The following is a 27,177-nucleotide window of genomic DNA, read 5'->3' as shown; positions in this document are numbered from 1 at the left end:
CCAAGCTCGCTGACTGACCTCACCCTCCTGAGCGCCCCGCAAAGCCCCGCGCGTCCGCCCCGCAGCGGCCAACCGCGCGCGAGCGCCTCAAACGCGCACGGCAGCCGGCACGTGACCAACGCGCGTAAACTGCGGCCGGCGCGCGCAGGCGTGAGACGGGGCCGCTCCTCCCAGCGACGGTTTCCCAGTAGCGAGGCGCATGCGCCGCGCGGCGCCCCTCCCCCCCGCCTGAGGAAGATGGTGCGCGGCCTGAGGCCCCGGCGCGCCTGCGCAGTAGGCGGACGCGGGCGTTTCTTTCCTCCCTTTTTTTCGAATTGGGTTTGAGGGTTAGGTTAGAGTTACAAAATGGCGGCCTGGAGTGTGTGCGGCGCTGTTCCCCCGGCAGGCTCCGGCTGAGCGGACAAGTCTCCTCCTCGCTGCCGAACACAGAGACCAGGCCCCCAGGGGACATGCTGTTTGGGACTCTGCGCTTACTGATCCCCGAGTCCTTCGAGAATCTCGGCGCTCCGGAAGCGGCCAGGCGCGCTCAGCCGGCGACCCGCAGCCGCTTGAGACTCGAGCGACGCGGCCTCGTCCTCGCACCTGCTCATCGCCGCGCACCCACGCTTCGCCGCGCCCACCACCCAGCGAGTACTGCGGCGGCCGCCCCGGAGGTGAGACGCGGATGGGCAACATGGGAGGGGATGGGGCCGAGCGCCCGAGCCCGGGTGTCGGGACGACCGGGCGGCAGCCGGGTGTAGGGCCCGGGCCTGGGGGGGAGGAACCGGGGTCCGGGTCCGGGACCCGGCCTGGAAAGGGGGTCATGGGAAGGGGGAGCTGGGGCGTGGGGCTCGGGCCTGGGGAGGGGGCGCCGGGGTCTGGGTACGGGACTCGGGCCTGGAATGGGGACCCTGTGAAAGAGGACCTGGGGTGCGGAGTCCCGGCCAGGGGAGGAGGAGGCCGATCAGGGTACGGGACCCGGGCCTGGAAAGAGGAGTCTGGGAAGGAAGAGCCAGAATGAAGAGCCCGGGCCTGGGGAGCGGGCGCCGGGCGGGGTACGCGGGACGGTTGGGGGATCCCGGGAGGGTGGGGCGGGATGACAGCCGCCACGCAGTCGGGGCTGTTTATGAAGCCCGGCTCGGGGCTGACCTGTCTGGGCTGCGGACTGGCTCACGCTCGCCGGGGTGCCGGGCCTCTGCGGCCCGGGTGGAGGCGGGAGGCCGGAGCGAATACCCGAGGCCATCTGGTTTACTTCCTAGCGGTTCCTCTCGGTACTTCCTTCCCCTTGGCCGTCTCACCGCTCTTCTCCTCCCCCCCCACTGCTTTGGCCTGGCTTCACTTTCTTACCGCAATCCCAGGCCATCGATCACCCCATTACTCTGTTCCTTTAAGAAGCGATTTCTTTTCCCCTGGCGTTTCAGTCTCGGGGTCCGCCCCCTTGTTCTCTTTTTCCCCGGGACACTACACTATCAAGTACGGTCAAATCTGTTTTCATCTTAGGATAAACTAATGTCTACTGAAGTTCAACCCCTGGAGCTGGGCAGCACCAAGTGGTAGAGACCACAAAACTACTTGGGGTGCCAGAAAAATGTATCCAATTGGGCACTTTGGTCAGCGTTGCTCAAGCAGTAGTTTTCCGTAATCAGAAGTGTCTGGACACTGATGGTAACCACTTTGAGCACCTACTGTCATTGCAGAAGTCAAACGTGACTTGTATTCAGTTTTTGTTATTAGTATATATCAAGTATTACAATTTTAATACAGTTTTCCTTTCTTAAAATGTGTGTACATTTTTTTGGCACCCTCTGTGTAATAGGCACAAATAATAAAAGTTTTTCCAATTACCAGAAGTTTCAATTTGCTGTCACAAGGAATCATTTAATAACTCGGTACCTTTTAAACCACAAGCCCAAACTTTTTAAGTACCTTATAATAATAGCTGTCACATAAGACTGTCTAGGTGCCAGGGCTTATTCCAAGTACTTACAGCGATTTTTTTCCCTCTTCTTTCATAAAAAGAAAATTTATTGTCTGAAGTGTCATGCTTTGAAGTAAAATACGGAGTTGTTAAAATATTTTAAAGCCCGACTCATAATTTAAGTAAATTCTCTTTTTCCACACTATAACTTTTATGTTTTGGAGAAAATAGAGTATTTTATAGCCTCTCCTTCTAACAACAATTGTTTCTTTAATATTTATTAAGCCCTTTTTCTGTTTCAGGCACTATTCTAAACTAAGTTTTTTGTTTATCTCATTTAACTTTCACACCTCCCCGTTCTACAGATGAAGAAACTGAGGCACAAAAATTAACTTGCCCAAGGTTTCCAGCAATAAAATGGGAAAACTGGGATGCCAAACGGTATTTTCTTAAATATGTAGTGTCCCAGATCACTGAGTGGACAACAGCTAGAACTTGCCCGGAGAAGGGCAGGTTTGGGCATTTGGAGTCCGCATCAGTAAACAAAACAGATCACTGCCCTCTGGTTAGTTACTGATGAATATGGTCGAATCTGGGAGCAAGCTACATTAATGTAGGATGTTTTGCTATGCCAATTATCTCTTCAGTTGTGGGTATGAGCTAGAGGTTAAAGTTTTACTTTATTACAGGTTTTGCCCTTTTAGCTCCACCCCTTTTTGCCAGTTAATAACTTAAGTTATTAAGTTACCAGTTAATAGTTAACCTTAATAGCAAAAATGACTGTTTCAACTTCTCTCCTCTTCTGCCCTCTGGTGGAAGTGTTAGTTACTGAACAGGAAAATGGCCAAAAGAAAGCATCTGGCCTCTGAACAGTAAAAGTTCAGTAAGGAATAATGTCTAAAAGTACATTGTTTTTGTTTGGATTACAAAGAGTAATAGCAAAGCTTGACCCGATGTTTGGGGAGAGACATTATAAAAGAGGATTCAAAGATTATTAGGATATCATTAAAAGCTGAAAAACTCCTATGTAATTACAGGGGGTTAGATTTTGGAGGGCTTTGGAAGTCAGCATTTGAATTTTGTAGATACTAAAAAGTAGTAGGTGAAATATAAGTTTGTATCTTAATGACTGTGAAGTTTCAGAAACTTTTCTGGTGGGTTGTGGTGTAGAAGGAAAGGGGGACAGAGCAAGTATCAGAAAGGCGTCTAGGCAGGTTTCAGGAGCCCTGAACTAAGGGGTAAATTCCTGGGCAAGGTGGGTGGCAGAGGAATTAGAGGGTTTTTGTCCATGTAACTGGTCAGTTAGGGAGGAAGTCGGCCCAGCACTCACAGTGGCGCACGCTCGCCATTGATTGTTTTTATGTTTTTTATAGCAAAAGGCTATGATGTTAGGATAAGAAAGCAAACTACAAATTTTAAGGGACAGATGCAAGCACCCTCTTTGGATAGGTACTTATATTACTGCAGAGATAATACTGTCAGCCCGCCCCCCGCCCCCCTTTCCCTGTAACGTAGTGGTGTTCGAGGAGTTGAGCTCATGGGTTATTTTTGAAGGGTTATAGATTCTCGGAATGTTAACATATCAATATTAATTACATTTGAATTTTTAAATTATGTCCTACCTTAGCAATATACAATTTGGGGTAATTAACTGTTCAGTCTTCGGAAATGTATTTCTATCAACTGTCTGTAGCCTAAAGAAGGGTGTTCACGCTATGAAAGTATTACCAATGCCTTATTAAAATTCTTTCCTAAGAATGAACTTCTTTGTTGGATCATCTTTAAGATAATTTTAATTACTAAAAATGTTTTGTCTGTAGCAAGATTGTAAGTGTCATTTGCATAGAATAAGTTAAGCACGTGATCCTGTAAGCAGTACTGACGATTTCAGATTTTAAACAAATCGATTGAGGTGTCCTTAATTTTGTCCAAATAAAGTTGGTTTAGTGTTGTTCGGAAAGTGCCAGTGTTCCCTAGAAGACCTCGCTGCCTCCTTTGTTGGATTCGAAACACAGGGAGCCTAACTACACAGTTCCCGTTCAAGCCCTTCCCACTGGTGTCAGGAATGTTGTTGTTTCGTTTCATGTTCGAGTGAGTGTAAGAGTGATGTCTTGGGCTAGAAAAGCAAACTTTTTACGTCTAACCTTTTTACTTTTAGGTTCGAAAAAATGGCCAAAAGAATTGCCGAGAAGGAATTGACAGATAGGAACTGGGATCAGGAAGACGAAGCAGAAGAGGTAAAAAGGGGGTTCCCTGGGAGTGATTTCCTAGTGCCTCTAAATTTAAGTTCGCTTTGGGGTTCCTCATGAAGACTTTGTGGTAAAATTCAAAGGTCTTTTTCTTTAAGACCATCCTGGATGGGAAATGCTGTGGTGTCTTAGGACCTGTACTCACTATAGGAACGTGTTGAGTCCGTTTGGATGTGCCTTTCCGCCAGCGCCCGTTCCCTGAATGTTCTCCTTCCTCCTGAATTTCGTGTATTTGCAGCATTCTAAATCCATGGTTTCAGTCCAGACTGAGGAGTGAGTGAGTGATCGTGAAGTTAGCACAGGGCCACTCAGACTTGAAAAGTGGTACGCTGTCTTGGGCTGCCGTAGCCATGACAAAATTTCAGATTGAGGTCACCGCCCTTACCCTCCTGCTTCATAGGCCAGCTTTATTGTATATTCTCAGAGCTCTGGGACTCCCCTTCTGCCCCCCCTAGTAACGGCATTAACAGGAATGGAATTTAGATTGGCCCAGTTGCTTTCGTAACAAAGTAAAAATGGTCTTCCCTGAGGAAATCTTTACATTTTTCTCTTACAAAGAGTCGAATCCAGCTGCATTTCTATTGCCTCATAAACAGTTGGGTACTCCCAGGCTAGTGCACCAAGGAAATCTAGAATCAAGTTAGCCTTTCAAGTTATTAGAATAGTGTCAAATAAAAAAATAATCTGCGAAAGTGTTTCCAGGCTTATCTGAGCTTTCTGAGCTGTTTCCTAGGACTGATATTTTTTCCTTCGCACATATATGGACTAAAATGTTTAGGGAAATCAAAATCAGAAGCATGTTAGTGTTTTGACAGGGCTTGTAATGTAACATTTCTGACTGACTTTGTGCTTTGTAACCCAGTCTTTAGTAACTGTTTTCTGGGTCTTAACACACATTCTGGCCTAGTAAGACTTAGACACAAGGATTTGCTTTGACTTTAAAGTATCTCAGGCATGAAAGAACTCCCATTTGGAGAGATTCTAATGCATGAGTATGGAGGGACATTAAATCTCATTTGGGCAAGTGTGACTATAGATGTAGAGATCTCTTGAAGGTTTTCTGAAATAACTATAGGTGAGAACTTTCTGCAGAACATATTTTATGCCAGTCCCACAGGGTAAAAGAAGGGTTGGAGGCAAGCCAAAGGGCGTTCGCAAATTCCCGATTGTGGACATGGTGGTTGAAGATGCTGAGCGGGGCAGCAGCTCTCCAGCAGCCCCTGGAGTCCCGAGCGCCTCAGGGGCTTGTGGGTGATGGGCAAATGGGCGGGGCTCGCCTTAAAAATTGTGTGTGCGCGCACGCGCGTGTGTGTGGTTTATACATTTTATTTTTCAAAACGACAGTAGTAAGATACTAGATTTGGGCATCTGGGTTCCAGAACTGGCTCCACTCCCAAGTATCCATGATCTTTAAGGCGCCTTCCGGCTTTGGGAGAATAGATTTTGCTGCTTAAAGAAAACTGAATTTTTATTCTGTTTTATTAATATCTCTGAATATATTTGAAGACTTTGTGCTGAGTAGTTTTGCACCAAAGTTTTGATGGTCTTAGTCTTGTCCAAACACTCGTGCACGCGCGCTGGGTTACGATTCAGATCTGGGGTATGTAGGTTCTAGAAGATTCGTGATTCATCTTAGCAGCATTGGATTTCTCAAGATAGGTAATGGACATAAACTTTATTTTAATGTGCCCTCTCTGTAATTGCATTCCGACTATTAATAGTACTTTAAAACCAGCAGGTTTTTAGATAAGTTTACCTGGTCTAGCTTTTGCGTTCAGCATTTTATCTCCGTTTTGGCCTTATCTTACTGCTGTTTAATTTGTATACCCCTGCAGGTGGGAACATTCTCAGTGGCCAGTGAGGAAGTCTTGAAGAATAGAGCCATAAAGAAAGCAAAGCGTAGAAATGTTGGATTTGAAGTGAGTGTTTTCATACAGCTTCTGGTATAAACACTAATTTGATTTCTGAGTTGCAGAGCTTTTCTACCCCTGGGAGCAGTCAAATCAATAAATGCTTATTGAAGTGCTTTCTCCACTTGTGAAAATCCTTGGTGTAGACCATGGGAGATAGAAAAAACTAATAAATATGAGATCTCTGTCTTACCCAGGGAGCTTACCCAGGTGCAGAAATGAGACAGAGACAAAGGGAGTGGGGTGACAGTGTGAAGAGGAGAAACGAGGATAGCAATACAAAGGGCAGGAGAAGTGCGTGGCAGATAGGAGTACGAGAGGAAGATGGAAGGAATTCCCAGTCTGGTCTCGTCGCTGGGATCGGGGTGTGGGTGGGGGAAGGCCTTTAACTAGAATAGAAGCATTTCTCACATAGATAGTTAATACGTTCAAATGCTTCGTTCCTGGGTTTGGGAGGATGAGAGGTGAGGTGTAACTCGTGAAGGCATGTGGTCAGAATTCAGCGATCGCTCCGCACTTCACAACTCTTTCCCAGTCCATCCTCAGCCCTCAAGGACCTTCCAGGCACCAGTGCTGTCCTGGTGACCTGGACTCTTGTCAGGCAGGAGAAGCCGGTTTCTCCTGGTGGCAGCCTGGGAACAATCCCACCGCACACTGCGGGGGCTCTGCTCAGTGTTTTTTTTATTGTTCCAGTTCTTCTCTGGTCTAATTTCATTCTTAAGACTGGTGGTTAGTTGGACATAGGTGTTGAGTCAGGCGTTGTTTGATGGCTCTTGTGTGGAGAAGGTGGCGGGGGAGAGGGGACAACTTAATCAGGGAGGAAATGATCGCTTTGGGTTTGGAAATGAATGTACTAAGGGCCTGTGGTGTGGAGTTCTGTCCAGAACGCTAAGTAGTCAGGTTGGCTGCTCAGAACAGGAGCTGGGGTGAGAGGTGGGGGCAGCTCTGCGAGTTCTGGCACAGGACCCCAGTCATACAGGAGGTTGAAGTCATGGGTGGGGGAGCAGAGGCACGAGTGGGAGCTCGTGATGAGAATACGAAGTCGGGGGGTATGTCAAGGAGGGATGGTCCAGCTGTTGGGTGAATGGAGGTGAAGAAGCAGAGACGGTGGAGACCCCAATCCAAACTTGGCCCAAAGGAAGGGGGCAGGCGAGGCCTTGGGCTACTGAAAGAAATGAAATGTGCATGGATATTTGAAATCCACATGTAATTTTAGCTATAACTTTCAGCATCAGGTTTCTGTCAGAACTTGTGTGTTAGAGAAATGTATCATCCACTTAAATGATGAAATGTAGCTTTTCCTGTAGTTTGTTGTGTCGAGGATGTGTTTTTAGTAGATTTGTTTGTTCATTTATTCAACAGATCTGCTAGGCACTGGGGACTCATGGTGGGTAAAAAAGGCCAGACTATCCCTGCCTCATGGAACTTCCATCCTTGTGACGGAAGAGTCACACATGTGTAGTATTTACTTTTCTCGTGAGTGCCATGGAAAAAAATAAATGAGGGACATTGGAGGATGGACGTGGGGACGTTTCCGTTTCTGTGGAGCCCAAATGGATAGCTTCTCATTCGACTTGTAACTTAGTTTTCTGAATGTCTCATTCCTTTTTTTTTTTTAATTTTTAAACCAGTGCTTCTTGAATTTTTGTCATGATGATGGTTCTAGAACTGATTTACTCTCAGTAATTTCCAAAATAGCAATAAGTACCATGTGGCTTTTAAATCTCGTGCAAAATAAAAGGCTCTGAAGAGCCACATTCAGTTTTGCTGTTTGTCCACGAATCATATTATATATAAAAACTATTAGTTTGGTGTGTTTTGGATTTTGAATCTTCAGAAATCCAACTTAGAGCATCAGAACCTAAGCTATATTTATTCCATGTATTAAAACTCATGCAAGTTAAGATTTTGCATTTGCCTAATTTTGTTGCTGTCAGTTTATCTATGGTCAGTAACCATCTGAAATTCTGTAGACGTGATTGAAACTTTTGTGTTTCTTGAAAACTGTGTAGTAATAGGCTAATTGGCCCATGTAGAAAATGAAGCACTTCCAGCTTAAGTAGTTTTTGTGTGAGATCATGATTCTTACTCATTTATGTGGAGACTTAAGGTTTGTGCACTCTCTTGGCTGTTCTGAAGATTGTTCTCTGTTATGTATTTTCGAGAATATTTCCTAGAGCTTGCCTCGGATCTTTGGTCTGAAAAGCAGATACACCTGTGGTGTAATCACTACTTTGAATGAAAAAAAGATCTTAGAGAAATTGTCGTGACTTGAGCAAAGCACTGTAAACTCCACAAGTTCCCAGGGACAGAGGACAGCTTTAGAATTTCCTAAGGAATGGCAAATATTTCCAAAGCATCTCGGGTTAGAGATGAGAAAGACAGCAACTGCAGGGAACGGTCTGCTAGAGAGACCTTGCTAAAGAAAGCAGCGAGAAGAGAGAATAAAATGTTGCCTCTGGGTTTCTCAACTAATGGAAAATCTCGATTTGAGACTCAAGTCAGCTTCCAAAGTTGTATAGGCTGAAAGCAGGTTGAAAGCTACAGAATTTTTTAGGAAATTATAGGTAACTGGGTAAAATACTTTCATTTTAACCTAACTTGATGTTTCTACGACCTCCTTACGCAAATTGACTTTGAGTAGTACCTGAAAAATATATTATTTGGGGTTTAGTTGTGTTGAGAATGTTTTTAGTTATTATCCTGAGGTGGGGTGGTAGGTACGTGAATTTATTGCCTTAGTCTTTTTTCCTTTTTCTGTCTTTTTAAAAATATTTATCCAATGTATTTTTTAAAATATACTTCACTGTAAGTTGGGACCATCCTTCTCGGCTGTTTCAGGAAGGCAGCTATGGTTTGCAAAGCTGTCATGAATAAAACCTGCCTCGTTTCCCGTTTCTGCTTGTGCTGGCCGTTTTCCATTAATGCTGCTGGCATAAGGAGTCTCCGTGCTAGTTGGCCAGATAATAAATACTGTCACTCACTGGCTTACCTGGTGCTGCCAGGTAGTTACTTAATGTGCGCTCTTCCTTTATGTTTCAGTCTGACAATACTGGAGGGGCTTTTAAGGGCTTTAAAGGTTTGGTGGCACCTTCTGGAGGGTTTTCTGGATTTGGTGCTGGTGCTGGAGTGAGGCCTTTGGAAGGACTGCCGAATGGAAACAGCATCACGAGTGCCCCTGCCTTTTCCAGTGCAGGGATCGCAACCGAGACCAAGGCCACCTTTGGTAAGTAGGTCCCCTTCCTCCACTCACGTCTGTGTAAAGATAATCTATGAAAAATAACTTTGCAAAGATGTTTCTGTTGTGCTTACCCTGGGACCCGGGACTATAGGAGCAAAAGCAGTAATAATGAAAGCGATGGCAGTTAGGGAGACGTTGGCTGTTTACAGAGTAAGTGAGGAGAGGATAAGCTTCTGAGCCAAAATAGACCCAGGTTCTGTTCTCAGCTCTGCCCGTTTCCAGCTCTGTGACCTTGGTATAGTCCCTTCACCTCTGAGCCTCCAAATCTTTAACTAGGAAATGAGACTGGGCCTGCGGGTCAAAGGACGAGGGGAAGCTTCTGACGGGCCCTCTGGACAGGCGGGCTTCCCCATCCTCGTTCCTTCATGTGTGTACCCAGGACTTACGGGGTGACGACACCTTCCGGAAAGCGGGGCGTCCACCCATCTAGACTTACTGTGCCCGGGATGTGTTGATTACCTGATCTTGTTTTGAGGGAATTAGTCAGGAACTGTGGGGATTGGCGACAGAGAATGGGGTCAGAGGTTAAAACCTTGGGTGCTGGGAAGTGATCCTGACCAGTCCAGTTGTACTTAGCTTGTTATTCTGAAAGTGTACACCATTTCATTTTAATGAGGCAGAATGCTTATGTGATGAAAACCAGTCCTTTCTGTTAACATTTTAACCACATTAATGCATATTCATTCCTACAACTTTGGAGATTAACTTTTATACTAACAATATTTTGACAGTTCTGGGTAAAGTGGGCATCCTTTTGAAGGAAAAGGTTATTTTAAAATTCTTAGTGCAAGCATGGACTAGATACGGTCCTTGTATAAAGTTTGATTGGATTTGTGTGATAACCAGTTCCTAAATATTAGATATGCATACATTTCTTGAACTGTCACAAAAATGGGATACAGTAAGAGCAGAAAATACGAAGAGTGGTATAAAAATCCAGACGGTTTAGCCAAATCCACTTCTAAATAGATCTTCAAACTTGAATTTCCTGTAGCATCCATTGCTGCCAATGGCCCTACTTCCTTGGTCGATAAAAAGAATGCAAATCCCCAAACTAACGGGGACAGCCAGCCGCCCTCGTCCTCTGGCCTGACCTCCAGGGCACCCCCCCGCCGGAACGCCTACCACAAGCAGCTGGCGGCCTTGAACTGCTCTGTCCGGGACTGGATAGTGAAGCACGTGAATGCCAACCCGCTCTGTGACCTGACACCTGTCTTTAAAGACTACGAGAAGTACTTGGCAGGTATTGAGGAGGAAGGCGGCACTGGTGCCAGCGGCCCTGAGAGCGAGCCCAGCAAAGCGCCAGCTGCAGCTCAGCCTCCCTCCCTGTTCGGTTCAGTGAAGTTACAGCAAGAGTCAACATTTTTGTTTCACGGTAACAAACCCGAGGGGACCTCTGAAAAGATGGAGGCTGGACCTGACAAGAAAGTGGACGCCTCCCCAGGAACAGCAAGTGCCTCGTTCAATTTCGGCAAGAAAATTGATAGTTCTGTTTTGGCTGCCTTGAACTCGGGCCCCGTGACTGGGTTTTCATTTCCTTCAGGCAACTCCAGTTTATTTGGCAAAGATGGTCCTCAGAGTAAACCGGTTTCTTCACCGTTTTCCACTAAAACATTGGAGAGCCAAGCAGGTGGCGGCAGTAATGACTGCAAAGGTAAATATACAGGTCATCCTCGCGCGTCTGTTTCAGGTTGGTGTGAGCTTTGGGTTTGGTGGGAAAAGCTTAGGCTTGTGCTTCAGGCGGGTCTGGAGGCGCATCGGGACGCCGTCATCTCCGAGACGTGTGATCCTGGACAAAGGTGATGAGTCTTGGAGTCTCACTGTCCTTCTTCGTAAAATGGAGTAAGGCCTATTTTGTCGGGTTATTATAAGGATTGGGAGTATAGAAATAAAACTTACAAATATGAAATCATCTGGCACAGTGACTTTGAAACACATGGCCTTGCATATAAAAAACTTAAGTGAATTAACGTAGTTTGCACAATTGTTTTATTGAAAAAGTTTATCATGAATATCCACTGAATTATTTATATTTAAGAGATTTTGGTTATAAATAAAGTCACATGGCAAAGCAGTCCTATAAATAAAAAAAGGTAGACTTTTCACAGCCATGAGGAACAAGCAGTGTCTTCACAAGACATGTCTGGATGGCAGCCCCCTTTCCAGAAATGTCCGCCGTGCAGTGTCAGTGCCCTAAGGCAGGCAGAGCGCCTGGGCCTCAGTCCCAGCCCCTCCACTCCCTCGTTGTTACGTCATAACCCCTCTTCATCACGTGGTTATGAACAAAGGACGTCTGCGAAGATCCCTGTCAGACTTAGGCGGTTTTAACATGTCGATCCTTGAGAAAGAAAACAGCAGTTGCCAGGTTGCCGCTGAATGTGTTTTGCTACCTGGAGCCAAACTTCCATTGCTATTCTATCTTGCCCTACCTTCCACTATATCCTCAGGCAAGGGCCCTCCAGGGCAAAGCATGGATGAAGGTGCCCCTCTTCTTGTGGGACAGTCTGTCTGGTCCTGGGGAAGTCACATGGGAACAAGGAGGCTGCATCTGTGCAGTTGGGATTGTCTGTCTACGTCCCTCAATAAAGCACCTACTACTTTCCTTGTGCTTGTCACACTGTGTGCATCAGAGAGAAAGATGGGAGAGCTTGTGAAAATCAGCCTTAAATTTAAATGCCTGGGCCCACCCTGGAGAACCTAACTCAGGAGTCCCGAGATCTTTATTAAAAAAATACGCAAAACATTCCTGAGATTCCGCGGCACCCCAGTTTGAAAACCACAGAGTACCTTCTGCAAATGTAAAGCCTGTGACTTGAATTGGACACCAGAATTGTTTTCCGTAGAGTTGCTTTTTAATTTAGGAGTTTTGTGCGCCTCCTTTCTCTTTAAGAGGATGGGTATTTGCGTCTGCTGCAGTGTCTTAGCTCTGCCCTGGGGTTGGGGAGCCAGCTCCATCCGGCACCAGAGCTGGGAGGGTGGCATTCAGACAGCTGAAAGGAGTCCTGCTTGGCTGCGGAGTGATGTCGCCAAGACTTGCCCTGTAACACATTCTGCTTATTTTCCCCATCGGATTGATAGTGAGTGTCCTTGGTGTGGCGCAGGCATGGTCATTTGGGGATGAAGGCTTTAGAAGCCCAGCTGAGATTTTCATCTTCCAGTGGTAGTCTGAGTACACACGAGTGTCACCGGGCCGAAGTCCGCGTGGCCAAAACTCAAAACGTCAGAGTTTGGAGTAGGAAAAGGTGGATTGATCGAGAAGGCATCAACCAAGATGGGAGACCTAATCCTCAAATCCAGCTTAAGAATAGAGTCCAGGCCTCTTTTACGTGGAGGAGAAGGGGATGGGAGGACGACAGGTGACTGACGCCTGCAGACTCGTGGGCGCCGGCAGGGGCCCGGGAGGTGCCCTTAGTCTGGTGACCTGAGTTGACGTGAGTCTGGCCATGAGGTTCTCGCTAACCTTTGGGAAACGATACATCCTTCCCTTATCTCCTGGGAGAGGCGCTTTGTGGTAAGGGGCTGTTTCTGGAAAACGTAAGCCCCAAGCAGAATTCCTGTCATGATAAGTGTGTCTACACAACACCAAGCACAGCTACTAGCCTGAAGGCCCCGGGAACAGAGCAGGCTGGGCCAGGATGGAGTCAGAGGACGAGCATTTCCCTCTGTTGCATGCTGACTGATTTTCTTCCTGTGAAACTGAGCTCGTACACTGAATCTTAAGCCAAGGACATTTTTCTTTCTAAGGCTTTCTACAAATTAACATGTGTTTTAGAAGAGAAGTATGTTCCCATTAAAAATTGTTCTTATTCTTCACAAAGGAACTAAAGTTCAGTGGGTGCCCCCCCCCCCCACACACACACACTTCAGTGTGTGCTTGCCGTTTCTAAATCCGCTTACGTGGAGTTTTTAGGTTGAGGTAGGGGGTACATAACAAACTTCTTTTATCACATTTTCAAGCTCTTGATTGGAATCTTACTGAGTTAGTGTTGCTTTTATAAAAGGTGGAGATGAAGAAGAAAATGAGGAGCCGCCCAAAGTGGTAGTTACTGAGGTCAAAGAAGAAGATGCTTTCTACTCCAAAAAGTAAGTAAGTGGCCCGGGAATGCACTTGGTGAAGGTGTTTTCAGAGATGGGGGAGGAGGCCTCTGGCTGGAGAGTGGGGGGGCGACATTGTCCCGCAGAATTTACTGAGCATCCCGTCCTGGGGCCGGGCCGTGCCTGCTCTGTGAACTACAACGAGGAAGAATTCTTGGCCTGTTTATTAAAAAAAAAAAAAAAAAATTCTAGAAAGTGCTTTAGAGAGGGACTTTTCTTTGATCTTCCTGCCCCATCTCATCCCTTCCCTCCCTTTTTCGCCTTCCTTCTCCCCCTTAGTCACCTCGTCACTGATTTCAGGTTTGGTTTTTACTTGTGCTCTGAATCGGGGTGTGTCTTCCTGGAGACCTGGTTGGCCTTCATGGATTTTCTCACAGCCACATGACTGCATGGCCACCATCCCTTTCCATGAAGGGTGTGTAAACACTTTATCTCACCCCGGTAATGAGAGCTCTTTTGTTTTTGTTTTTAAATGAGAACTGCTTTTAGAAGAAAGCAGAAGAGAAATTTTGAATTAATCTCATTTTAACACAATGAAATTGGTACTTCCTAACAGTTATTTACTGAAAAACATTTTGGTCATTTTAGAAGCTTCCCTAAATGTGTTTTCCTAATAGAAAAATTTCAGACTAATGAGTCAACAGGTTTCATAACACAAACCCCCACATCCTGTGGCAGCTCCAAATATTAGTTACTGCTGAGAACTTTTAAAAGAGGCCAGCAGTTCCTTTGCCTGCTTCTAAAATTGAATTACACAGGCGACATAAAGGAATGGCCCTGACTTAATCTTTTTTTCTAATCAAAATAAATCAAAGGAGCAGGCAGTGGTTTTGATTTATTAAAAACCTAAGGAGATATGTGACACGGGAGGCTGGGAAAGGCACCTGGTGTTGTTTTAAGTTAGGCAGGGCCCATGTCCAATAATTTGAAACAATGTGGGGGTAGAGGTTCTAGAATATCTAACCAGAGTTATTCTGGTTTGTGCCCAGACCCAATCTGGGTCAATAAAAGATTTATCCGAAAGCTTCCTCTGCTCTCATTTCGTACAGACTTTTCCACACAAGTATGAACAGTGGTTGTTAGGAGACTGTGATTTGATTTGTCATCAAGTGTTCGGCTGTACTTATTATTTTTCTCCATAGGTGTAAACTGTTTTACAAGAAAGACAACGAATTTAAAGAGAAGGGTGTAGGCACTCTGCATTTAAAACCCACGGTGAATCAGAAGACACAGCTCTTAGTGCGGGCAGACACCAGTTTAGGTGGGTACGAGACAATCATGATCACATGACCTACGAGGCCTACACCCCTCCCTTGCTGACTTCAGCCTTTGAGATTTCCAAGGACATTGATGTGGTTTTTGGAACAGAAGAGATTGTTGAGGTCAAATTCATCCTATACTTACCGATTATTTATAGGTGTAGTTGAGTCCTAGGGTGGTAGCGTGTAAGCAAACGTGGATTGTTCAAAGCTATAGCCAAGAAGTAACCAGAATAGTTTTCATGTTCCTTTGTGTTAGAAATGTGACTGAGAAGTTGTAGGTAAATTGGATGGTTTAATAATAAACACACAAGGGGAATTAACCATTTAAAGGAGTCGTTTTTGTATAGCAAGTAATCATTAACACCTGCACACCCCCGCAGCGTTACCCTTAAAAGAGTGCACTGAAAGGAGGGGGCGTTCCTGGAGGCGGGTGGGCAGGTCTGAGAGGGAAGTGGTGGGCGCCACACCAGGCTGGGTTGCAGAAGGAAACTTCTGTGAGGCTTCCTCCTCCTGACTAATTTATGGTCATCTCTTGGTAACACCACTGTGACCCAGGGAGCCATGCCGGCCTCGGGGGCAGGTGTGTCTTTGCTGACGGCGCTTCCTTTGTTGGAGTGACTTAGTGAAGACTCCAGCTCGTGCCATCGTGCTCTTCCTTTAGTGCAGGAATGGACAGTGGTCAGCAGGGCTGACCATCGTGAAGGAGGCCGCTACCCACTGGGGTGCTGGGGCGGCGGCAGGGAGGGCAGAGGCCGCTCCCCCACGGGAAGGGTGAGAGGCCTCGCGGTCCCCTCAGGGACATCGTGCTGGCATCTGTGTCGGCAAGCCATTGCCCATTCCTGTGACATGGCTGTGCCTCCTGGTTTTGCCCCATAAGTGTCTGTTGCTTCAGTATTGAGTTTAGCACATGCCAGCTGTACCCTGAGGAAGCCGTAGTTTGGGTGACTTTGATGTATTTTTCGTTTAAATGCAGGCAACATACTGCTGAATGTGCTGATCACACCCAACATGCCGTGTAGCCGCACAGGGAAAAACAACGTGCTCGTTGTGTGCGTTCCAAACCCGCCCGTGGACGAGAAGAACGCCACCGTCCCGGTCACCATGCTCATTCGGGTGAAAACCAGCGAGGACGCAGACGAGTTGCACAGAGTGTTGCTGGAGAAGAAGGACGCCTGAACGCGCCTCCACACGCGCCGTTGCTGCTTCCCCACCTTGAACTTAGTTCTCTTCTGACTTGGACATTCTAAGAACTTTTAGGGAACTGAAAACTTTTGCAAGGAAGATGAATATGGCCAATAAAACCTTTCATGTTTAAGTGTCAAGAAACCCTCTTCTCCCCCTTCCTGAGAAGTGTCTAATGTGTAAAATACATTTGAAAGAAATTTTTAGAAAGATTTTTAATGTCCGTTTATTAAACTGACCACAAGTGATTTCTTAATGGACTGAAATCAGGGTATCGATTAGATTTCCCAAAGGCTCCTCCCACCCTGGGGTTTGGCGAGGCCCCGCTGGCACCGGCCGGCCCACGGAAACGTGCCAGTGGCGTCTGTCCGGTGACCTGAGGACCGCTCTTTCCGAGTGTGCCACGTGGCCGCCGCCGTGCCAGATGCTTCCTTGCTCGCTTGTATCTGGTGTCACCTACAGCTGCGCAGTGAGTACGGACTGCACCTTCGGCGCGCGAGCCCTCACATGCGGACGGGGGCCTGGCGCCCGGGAGCTGCTGTACTGGAATTCGGGGATGCTTTTCATTTTAAAAGGAAACAAGTAGCTGGTTCTTTGGTTTCGTAGTTTTATTCATGAGGTGCTGTCACTTCTGTGTCCCCCTCATGACATGGGACCGGGGTGGGGATTGCCGGAAATGAGGTTTAAAAGCACAAATTCGGTAGCTTAGTTTGTAAACTGTGGACAGTAAACCCCATGAACCAGAAAGTTAAGTCAGAGTTAAACTAGCACAGAAGGAGCGAATGTGCTTTGCGCCGTGGTGAGCCTGCGGATCTAAAAACTACTTACTGCTTAAGTAAGTAACTGGTGTTTCTCACCCCTGAGCCATGTGCGTGAGCCAGGAAACATGCGCTCAGGTAGCAGAAGAGAAAAGGGGTTGCACGTGTTGTCCTTAACGTAGGCAGCAGAAAATTCTGTTGCGATCTGCAATTTCCATTTGCTTTTTTAAGAGATTGTTCAGTATGTCCATTTGGAAGGGAGCCATGGCTTGCCCAGGACTACCCGTGTCACTTCTCCACAGCTGGTAGCTAACACCAGCATTCGAAGACTGGGCACGTGCACAGATGGCGATTTTCATGTTTAAACATCCGTTTTTCATCCTTCATGAATCACCGTGCTGGTACTGGATGACCTTGTTTAAAGGTTCACGGTCGGTGCCTGGGGGCTCATGCTTGCATCTTCTGTCTTCTGACTTAGGAGAGGCTTTGAAATAATTGTAGGTAGTGTAGTTGATATTTAAAAAAAAAACGACAATTTTTAGATGTAAAGCAGGTGGGGAGACTATTACGATCAAGTATGTTAATTACTTGAGGCCAGTGTTTATCATGAGACTCTTGTATTGCTCTGTTTTGATACCAGTGGAAGAATTTGGCCTAGTGTGTGATTTCAGATAAGCACAGGCAAAGAGAGGTGTGCTTGCACTGCTAAGGGACATGGTCAAATGCAGCTTGTCGTGAGACTTAGGGAGAGATGGCAGTTACTTTTGCATTTTTTTAAAATTGAGATTATTCATGAACTTCTGTTATAGATGGTTTATAATAAGCAAGTGATTGATTTGGTTAGAGTAATACAGCCCTGCCTTGTCCATGTTAGGTTTATCCAGCTGTAAGAAGGATGAGGAAATACAGGGGAACAAATTGCAATGTGACAGCCTAGCCACGTGCTCCCATGGTCCCAGCGGAATAGAAATCTCACAGGCATCTCGGGACACTGTCAGTGGCTTCTTCATTTTTCATTGGCTTTTGCATGTGCAGTGGGACATTCAGGGAAAGTGGCACGCAAAGATCATGATTTAATTACCTTTAACACCCCTGTAAAAATAAGTTTACATCTTTTTAAATTAGTGGGTATGTGTGGCTCTCTGTTTTCCTAACATTCCCAGCAAATCCTTGCTGCTAAAACTGTCACGTTAAAGTGAAAATTACAGGGAAAAATGTGATGTGTATATACCATAACTCAAAATGTGATTATTTTCGTAAAATCATTCTTACTTTTAGGAACTTGTTGTCTCCAATTATGTATTAGTATAAAAGAGCCTAAGTATACGTGGGTTTTACTGTAAACTCTCAATCCTTGGATGTTACTTGGGGGCAGGGGCCCCCTTGGCTCCTGGAGGGCTTACCTTCTCTTCCCCAGTATAGCAATAGCTAAACCCTACTACCCCATGGGTTTAGTTTATTTTTATCAAATTAGTAGAAATTAGGGTTTAAAATGTGTCATGTGGACTTAAATTTTCATTTTTAGTTTATGAATCTATAAAGTGTATCACACGTGGCCTGTCATGAGGTGTGTACAGCTTTCATTCTCTATCAGGTAGTGGTGCATCTGGACAAACACTGAGTGTCCCTGTGGCCTTTTTTCAAACCGGCGGGTCGTGCCATCCTTTTGAGCGTTCCCAGTGGGCAAAAAAAAAAGCCTGTAGCGCCGTCTTCATTATTAGAATTACAGACTGGAAATGTGTCCAGTTTTTAAAGAAGTTTAGTTTGTGTTTCCCATGGAAGGCCAAGGCTGCTTATGGACTGATTTTCTTTAAATTGTTTGACCATTTCGATTCTAACTCATATTTTTGATATGCCGCATGCCAAAAATACCTACCTAATGCTCGAGTTCAGAAAAGCTTTCACTGAGAACGCCATTTTGGTTTCGTTTGAAAGGTAAATGAGGTGTTTTATTTTTGAGCATTTGTCAGTTGCTCCAGTTCAGAAGAGTCCCGTGTAAGTAAGTACACTGCACTTGGAGGCTTTGTCAGCCAAAGGGTGTGTCCCACCCCCAAGGACCCATCCTCATTCCGGAAGTGAGACCGCAGGAGAGGCGGTAGGTGACGGGCGCCCCGAAACTGGCCGTCTGTCCAGCACTTGGTTGTGTGAACTTGGCCAGTGGCGGTCATGGGAAAGACTGAGGACTCCTTTGGATGCAGCAGAGATGTAAAACTTCTTAGCAATCAAGTGGATACATTGTTTGCTTTCTATTTTAAATAGGAAATTGCTTTTAAAACTTAAATACTTGAATTGTCAGACAATGTAATCTCAGTTTGTATTCGTTTTTGAATGATCCCATTGAGGAAATGTAACAATCCACGAAATGTGAATAAATGGAAAGTAAACAAAATCAGTGCCTGCCGCTTTCTTGTTCCTCTGTGATGTACCTGGGCGTTAACAAGTCAAGCAGACCTGAGGGAGAAGAATCCCGCCCACAGCAGCAGTGCCCAGAACCCGGCCCTGCCTGGAGGGGAGGGGAGACCCGTTTACCATCAGACCCCGTGTGCACAGGGTGAGGCCACCTCCAAACCAGTTGTTCAGGAGTTTCTGTTGGATTCGTGGATTTACGAGTGGGAGTACTGGGTCCCTCCCTGACTGCTGTGCGAAGCGTGCTAGGCACTTCCCGTGGGTCGTCTGGTTTCATCCTCACAGCAGATCCCACCCCCAGCCCCACGGGCGCCGCAGTGGGTTTTCCAAAGAAGCGAGATTAGGTAGATTAAGTTTCTTATGGATAAGTGGACTCGGGATCTCAGTCAAAAATCTGAGTCCTCGTAAGGACATTTTAAAACTAAGGATCAAAATAATCAAGGAAAAACTACATTGAGTTTATGTAACTGAATTTTCGGTGATTTAGAAAAATCACTATGAAGGCATTAATAGATTGAATTGTAAAATAATTCCAGTACTTGGAGTCAGGTCCACATTTTCAAGTTTCCCGAGTTACTCAGCACTTCGCTGGTTTGTAAAAGGTTTCATCTGGTAAAGAAAACATTGCAAAGACTAACTTATCCATCAGAGTATTTTTCCTGAACTGATCTCGTCTACTGGAAACTCAGTGACACTAAGAGGGTACTAGCTAAAGAGGAAGCTTGTACCCCGAATGCATCAGTCCTATTTGAGGTACTCAAACTGAGCAGCCGGGCTAGAACAGCGGTTCTCAGGTGTGGGCCTGGGGACGCGGCCGCAGCAGCACCAAGGGACTTGTCAGAAAGGCACATGCCCCACCCCCTAGGCCCCCCAGACCTGCTGAGTCACCACCTACCGTGGGTTGGGGCCCTGCATGTTGTGTTTTTTATTGAGAGATAATTCACATACTATAAAACTCACCCTTTTAAAGTGAACAATTCGGTCGTTTTTGGTACATTCAGAGTTGCACAACCATTACTAATTCCAGAATATTTTCTGGGTTTTAACAAGTGACTGATACACACTCAAACTTGAGAACCGTTGGGCTACGTCTGCCCCCCCCCTTAGGACCTTTGTTTAAAGATAACCTATGAAATACCTTTCCGCACATTTCGGGGTGGGGGGCAGCAGTCGCCAGGAACTAGGCTTGGTGCTGTACACGTTTCACGTCAACCTCACGCACCTGGGAAGGCACCGTAGGTAGTGATTCTACTTTATGTTTGAGAAGGCCCAGCGTGGGTTTAGATAACAACTGACAGGTGTACACGCAGCCTGTGGAGGGGGCCAGGTGCACGCGAGCCGCTTGAAGGTGCCCGTTAAAGGACTCGGCGTCAGTGGTGTCTGGAATTGGCTCAAGTCTTTTGAACAAAAACTGTTTATTCAAAATATAATCATTAAAGTTCACTAACAACCATGGTTATTTCAAACTGAGCGATCTAATTGTTTTATTAAATCAGATTCCAAGATGAAAGACCCTTAATCCACATAATTGGGAAGAAATGTCTTGTTAAACCTGTTGGCTTGTGGAGAGGCCACGTCAGGAGGGAATTCAATATGAAGCTGTAAGCAAAAGAAAAGACATCTTCTATCATCCCCCCAAATGTTTTCCCTTCCTCATACAGATTTTGCAGCTGTTCTGTCATTTTCACAATCAAGCACAAAGCACAGCATGTTTACACATTCAACATGTATATATACAGTGAACTGTGTGAACGTATGGATTAAGCCATTTTACATTTCCCCCTCTCCCATATAAAATTCCCGAAGGTTTTCCCTTCCGGTCATTTTCTTCTAAGCTGAGGCATGACAGCAGTTCCTAAGAGTTCACATAGGTCAGAGTTAAAGGAGCTGAAACAAATAGAAGCCTTCGAGAGTAGGCGAGAGAGAGGAACGGGGTTATAGGTCGCTTCCAGGGAGAGCTTTCTCCCCGATACCAGGTATTTTTCAAGTGACTATGTTAAAAGGGCTTCCTAATTATTTAACCAGGAGGGAGATTGATCTGGATGGCAAGGGAGTCGTCCTTTTAACCTACTGAACTGCCTCCTTCATAACCACCGTCTCCTGCAGTCTGCCCTTGGTGTTGCCAGTTCAGAAAATTCTGGCTCAGATGTTTAAAGCAATGTTTTCAAGAGGTGTCATTTGATTGACGTCCCTGACTTCCTAGATTTGTGTATGTGTTCCTCTTAGACCCCCTGTCATGCAGGGTGTCATGCGGGGTCTCAGCTCCCGCTCCCCGCACGAGAACGCAGGACATGGTGAGACCAAAAAGGAACATCCACGGAGCCGTAAGTAGGGGAGTCACACCACTATGTTCTCGCTGGCGGCTGGGTTGGAGACACAGGCAGCAGGAGCCACAGGATCCGCAACCTGCCGTCCGCTTCTCTGCCAACCAACCCTCACTTGCTAACTGCAGTCCGCGCTTGCTAGCGTAGCCGTGGCAGTTATATTAGTGGCTAATGGCTAACTGGTTACAGCTGATGGCCAACTAGTCACAGCTGATGGCCATCTACTACCCGAGCCAGCACCTTTCCACGTGAGGTCGACACTCTGGAAACCGCTCTCTGGGACTCTGTCCCCACAACCCCCTTTTCTCTATCACTCATTTCTATTCTGTAGCTTTCTACAGTGTCTTAGGCCTTACTTCTACCCCTCACTTTGTAATGTAGACTTCATTTGACCATGAAAAGGAAAAAGCCCATAGTGTGAGGTGTGACCGCGTCTGCTTCCATCCATGAGGAAGCTGATAGGCTTAGAGTCAGCCCGAAAATGTGGAAAAGTGCTCACCGTCAACTTGAACTCTAGAGCTGCCAGGTTAGAGCCCAAGGTCCAGAACCCATTTTCCAGAAGACCAGGTAGCTTGTTGGGAGCCCGCCAACCTGTTTGTTATTCTAGTCGTCTTTCTACTTCTGAGGGCTCTTTAAGAGCTTCCCCAGGAAAAGCTTGGGAAGGTTTACAGCAGAACTGAAAGGCTATGGACTAATTAATGGGGGCTGAGAGCTAAAGCTGAAACGCATCTCATGATTTTGCAAACGTACCATCTGACCAAACCACAGTCACGGCCCACCGACCCCCTCGCTGACCCAGGACTGCCAGGGCCCGGGGCGCTTTCTGTTGCTCTCCAACCACAGTTCAAAAAAGTACTTGTGTGAGAGCTCCAAACAAGTTTTAAGAAATCTTTGGGGGCAAAATAAGTTTCAATCACTAAGTTATCACATTGCTGTAATATCTGTATTTAATCTGAAATACCCTATTAGAAAAAAACAACCCCGAGTACAGTCAGGAAAACACGGAGGACACAGAAATGTAATTGTCAACATGCAAATCAGCTTTCCATAGAAATGCAAAATCATGAAGCACAGCTGACAGCCAACCACGAATACCGCTTAGAAATGGTTTCTACTGGATATGGGAGGTGGTTACTGCAGAAGCTGCCGTAAAGGGTCAGGGAAATCCTAACACAGTCAACGTCTGCCATCGTGCTGCTGCTGCCAAAACAGATTTTGGAGAAGTCACTTTAGGTATGTCTCAAAGGAGTGAAAAATCTCAACAGGTTTTCTTGGCAGCTGTAGGTATTCTCACACAGAATTTGCTTGGAAACCATAAAAGATTACACCTAAATCGCCTGACCTGTGAAGTGGGGACCCAAAGGACAACAACGCTGAGAAAGACTGGGTGCCTCCAGGTGCTGCCTTTGATCTGAGCCCAGGGACTGGAACCGCAACCAGGAAAACGCCTGCTTGCTTTGGGAGGAATAGAAAACGTAAACACAAACTCTTCGGGCGTCCGTCTTCCTCCACCTCTGAGGTTCCAGCTGCTCTGGAACGCTGAACCCAGCCCCTAGGCCACGCGGTGTTCAAGTGATTTGGCTTCTGTGTGTGGTGACCCGGGAGCTCCGGGGCTCAGAGAGGGCGGGAGGACTTTCGTCCAGTGAAGATCTTGCACCAAGTCAGGCGGTGAAAAGGGAAAAAGCAGCCCCAGTGATCACCCATCACCTTGACTCCCACGGGGCGCCTCCCGAGAGGGTCGGGGAACTCTGGCCCATAGAGCAGCGCTTCCTGGAAGTCCAGCTGCTGACACCTCGAAAGGCTGCTTCGTTCAAGCTCAAGGGCCAGATATCAGCCAGCACTTGCATTTTCATATCTCAGAGTCTGTCCTACTAGGGCGGTTTTTAAAAGAGACGTAATTCTGTTTTCTGGTACAAAGATGAGAGGAAGCCTGAAGAGGAAGAATCAACGTAATGCCAACAAATACTTGCTTTCTGAAACCGAATATAAAACTAAATTCCAACTAAACTGGAAAACTGAACGGAATAAATGTATGAGTGAAACCTACTAAGGCTCCTTGAAAAGTTGGCAGATTTGTAAGATACAAGCTTTAAAGAAGTTTGGCCAGTGATTCAAAACCATCATATTATGACAACATCACATATAATTTTCAAACGCTAGTCATCAGACTGTACCAACTGCATAGGGATTGCCTCCTGGAATGTCGTTTAATGGGAAAACAAAACTTTATTTCATTCTTCGAAGATCTACTAACTGTGCCTTAAAAAGCAAACACAGATCCTGGTTGCTAGCCGGATTCTTTGGGGGAAAAATCACATTAAGAACATGCCTTTATATCCTTCCTCTCTTTACTCCCCATAGAAACCGGATTTCTGAGGATCCGGTCAGTTCTGAAAAGTCCGAATGTCAGCGTCGATTTGACCCATCAGAAAACCCACCCTGTCTCCAAGTGGACTGGGCTAGACGATATTTTTGCCTCATTTTCTTCTCTTTGACTACTTCTCTGATACTTATGTTTTAAATAATATTCTGCTTTTGAAATAAGGAGCCGTGGCTGCTCATACGGGCAACTGGAAGCTGCAGCATGACACCGGAGCGCAGACTAAATGCGCCTTCACTTTCAGGGGCTGGAGGAAGATGTAGACAGAGGCGCGACGTTACCTACCAGACTCCAGGACTATGGCATTTCTTTAAAAGGAACAACAACAAAAAAGATCATTTTCTTATTAATGTCTTAAAAAGTGACACCTGGGATTCTTCACAGGCAAACTGGAACTCCAATTCCGATTTCAGAAATGTATGGAGCTTTGCTCATACAAGAGACAGGCATGACCCCCAAATTAAAGATGTCCTTACAAAAAGTCAAAGTATATTATCAGCAGAACCCACCAGGACGTTGGGGCGCTGGGTCTGGTCCTGTCACTTTCTACTCTATTACTTTGTTACTGATGTCATTTGTCACTTAGGGAAAAAAAACCTCAGAGTACCAGCTTACTGCCCAGTTACCAAGCATCTCTGAGCATGTTTTAAATTCAGTACCAGAAGTGCCCTTTGGAGGATCAAAAGACAGACAGGCCAGGCGGCACTGTCAAGGCTCAGTGTCCACTGGGGCCGGACGCCTGGGTGGGCCTCCTGCCTCGCTGCTTGCTGTGCAGTCTCAAGCAGTTCACTAACCTCTCTGGCTGTTTCCTCATCTATAAGATGGGGATGACGGCACCTAAATGTTTAGCGGGCACCTGCTTATGCTGGTGGGTGCTACCTAAGTGTTGGATACAGAGCAGTCAAACCACGGTGTGCACCTGTCCACATGCTTCACCAATGAGGTGTCAGCTTGAAAATTCCATGTGCGATGCATTTTCACATGTTACTGCAACTGGCCCACAGACACCCCACAAGGCAGACAGAGCGCAGGCTTGCAGTTTACAGAGGAGCCTGACTTGCCCAGGGCCCCCCCAGGAGTCAGGGCCGAGCCTCGGAGCCAGGCCGGTTTCTGGCTCCAGTAGGAACCTTCTCGAGCTCTTCACCACTACACCTCTTTCTACGAGTGAACTACCTCACCCTTTCATGAAAGCCACATCAGGACAGTATTTCTTCCAAGAACCGAGTTCAGAGTCTTCAGCCCAGGGAAGAAAACATTCCTGAAAAAATGGCTGTCTGTTAGCCACCTTGGACACAAACTCAGGGGCTGAGCTCAGCTCCCCTGGAAAACACTCCAGTGGCCTCCTGGAACACTGGGCCACACTCACTGCTCCCTGAGGCCCGACTCCTGCACTCAGGGGCGAGGCCTCACTCTGCTGCCTTAGGACGCTGCTTTGGAACTGCCAAGCACGAGCTGGGCGCTGTCAGAGAATTCGAGAATGTTCACACGTCTTCTTGGACTGGATGGTTAGAAGGGCAGGGGAGGGGGAGGTGGTGATACCTGACAGGAGCGATGCAGAATAGCGGCGCCCTGACCCAGCCGTGTACTGGAACCCTGGAGACTTCAGTGAGGTAGGTGGTATCAGCCCCATTTTACAGGTGGGCAAACTGAGGCAGAATGAAATGCAATAGCTCGCTTTTAATAACAGCATACAAAATCTAGAGAAAGCCCCAAGTAGTCCATCCTGTTCCGGAGCCCAGCGCAAACCCTTGGAGCACAGAATTAAAACAGAGAGCAAGCCCCTCTGACTCCTTGTCTCCCCCCAGAGGATTTCTAAGCGCACAGCAGGAACCCCTCAAATATTCCTGGGGACTTCAAACAGAGCATCATAGCAACAGAGACCCAGCAGACAGTTAATTCCCAGTGGGAGAGGAAAAACGTTTCTGCTCTTCACAAGGCTCGTGGTTCTGAGAACACGTGTCATCACAGGTGGCAATCCTTCAGGCTGGAACGAGGCCACAGGCAAGCCCGGGGCTGGACGGCCACTCACACACAGCCCAGACCAGCCAAGTGGAAGCCAATCCCTCTTTGCCCCAGTGAACTGGTCTGAGAAATGGGACCAGCACTCAGGCAAAGGAAGGAAGCTCTAGGAAAGTGGAGACGAAACAGCCTGTCTCCCGCCTTGGCCCCCCGAGGACGGCGATCCCACTCTTCTGTCTGACTCCCAAGCCCTCCCACCTGCCCTCAGTCCACAGGTCACGCCAGCCGAGGCACAGAGCGGGCTGCCCCCACATTGGAGGTGTGTGTGTTGGTGGTGCTCTTTGGCTGGAAGCAAAGGCCATTCCGGCGGGATCAGGGCCTGTCTGCTCAGCTCCAGGCCTTTCCAGAACTGGGTGTGGGGTGAGGTGTTCGCAGCCCAGGGCGAAACCATCAAACAGCTGTGTTCCCCACCTCCCCCTGTAACCCATTTCGAACCAAGTGTAAGCTGTGGAGGACGCGCGTGTCGGGACAGACCGGGCGCTGAAGCTCACCAGCACAGCACGACAAAATCTGAACCCGTTTTCCTCGAGGAGGATGGACAGGACAGCATGACACGCTGAGGGCCCCAGCAGGGTGGGCTCCGCCTGCTGTCGGGACGTGCGCGTTGGATCGCTGGGTCTGGACACTGGGTGCCAGCTGCTCCTCTTGTCTCATGGCCTCTGGGCGCCTCGGGTCCTCTCCGGGTGCAGCGGGCTCTCCGGAGATGGGCCGATGGGGTGGTGGGCGCAGGGCCGGAGCAGAGCCAGTCGGAGAGGAGGAAGAGGCACTTCAGTTTGGGCTGGTGTTCCTGGAGTCGGCCCTGGCCCTGGGGGCGAGTGGCCCCGCCGGGCTTCGGCTCCAGCGCTGGGTTGTCACAGAAGACCCCGGTGGCGGTGGACAGGTAGGCACTTGGCAGCACTCCCAGGGCCAGGCAGGGCTGGGGGCTCCGTGCGGGCTCCGCACACGGCTAGGTCATCAGGATGGGCTTCTGCCGTACTTCCAGGATGTCTAAGGTGGGAGGCAGGAACGGACAAGGAATTTCCTGTGACAGCAGCTCCGCTCATGCAGGAAGCCCACGCTGCCTAATTCACATCCCTCACAGCTGTTGCAGTGCTCTCATCCTCTCCACCTTACAGCCCGGGAAACGGGCCTGAAGCAGCTGCATAGCCGGGCGACTCGGGAGCCACGGCCTGGCACTGCCGCTGCAGGCGGGCTCAGTGACAGACGCCTGAGCTTCACCTCACCCATAGGCCTGCAGACACTCCAGAGGGGACAGGAAGGCCAGCAGAGTGCTACACAAAGGGGCACTTCGGGGCTGCAGCTTTCCCAGAGGCCCCATGTGAAGTGTGAACGGGGAGGCCAAGAACCCCCCACGGAAGCCACGGACAGGCTCCTGACTTAAAATGCTGGGACTCCCACGAACTGGCCTCGGGAATCCAGGCCCAGGAGTCAGGCTGGCTACAAAGAAGTGACAC

The 27,177-nt window shown here is 47.4% G+C and overlaps 2 protein-coding genes across 3 annotated transcripts in view; one reads left to right on the top strand and one right to left on the bottom strand.

The window, feature by feature from the left end:
• Positions 1–329: 329 nt before the first annotated feature.
• NUP50 (nucleoporin 50) lies at positions 330–18,977 on the top strand. Of its 2 annotated transcripts, XM_033116395.1 has the most exons (8): positions 331–653; positions 4,056–4,134; positions 5,982–6,065; positions 9,099–9,282; positions 10,292–10,951; positions 13,299–13,380; positions 14,535–14,653; positions 15,628–18,977. In XM_033116395.1, the coding sequence occupies exons 2-8, from the start codon at positions 4,066–4,068 to the stop codon at positions 15,828–15,830; spliced, it is 1,401 nt and encodes a 466-aa protein (XP_032972286.1). In that variant the 5' UTR covers positions 331–653; positions 4,056–4,065; the 3' UTR covers positions 15,831–18,977. The 2 variants fall into 2 exon arrangements, with proteins under 2 accessions (XP_032972287.1, XP_032972286.1); XM_033116396.1 differs by lacking the exon at positions 5,982–6,065 and having other exon boundaries at positions 330–653.
• A 2,673-nt stretch (positions 18,978–21,650) lies between these two features.
• Positions 21,651–27,177, bottom strand: part of KIAA0930 (KIAA0930 ortholog) — a 39,108-nt gene continuing 33,581 nt past the window's right edge. Inside the window, exon 10 of the mRNA XM_033118460.1 lies at positions 21,651–26,710. Coding sequence (XP_032974351.1) covers positions 26,670–26,710 — 41 coding nt within the window. The 3' untranslated portion in view covers positions 21,651–26,669. The remainder of the gene's footprint in view (positions 26,711–27,177) is intronic.

This window comes from Rhinolophus ferrumequinum, chromosome 10 (genome assembly GCF_004115265.2).
Source record: "Rhinolophus ferrumequinum isolate MPI-CBG mRhiFer1 chromosome 10, mRhiFer1_v1.p, whole genome shotgun sequence".
In the NCBI taxonomy this organism is placed as follows: domain Eukaryota; kingdom Metazoa; phylum Chordata; class Mammalia; order Chiroptera; family Rhinolophidae; genus Rhinolophus; species Rhinolophus ferrumequinum.
The sequence above is the reverse complement of the archived record's forward strand: the minus strand, read 5'-3'. Positions and strand labels throughout refer to the sequence as shown.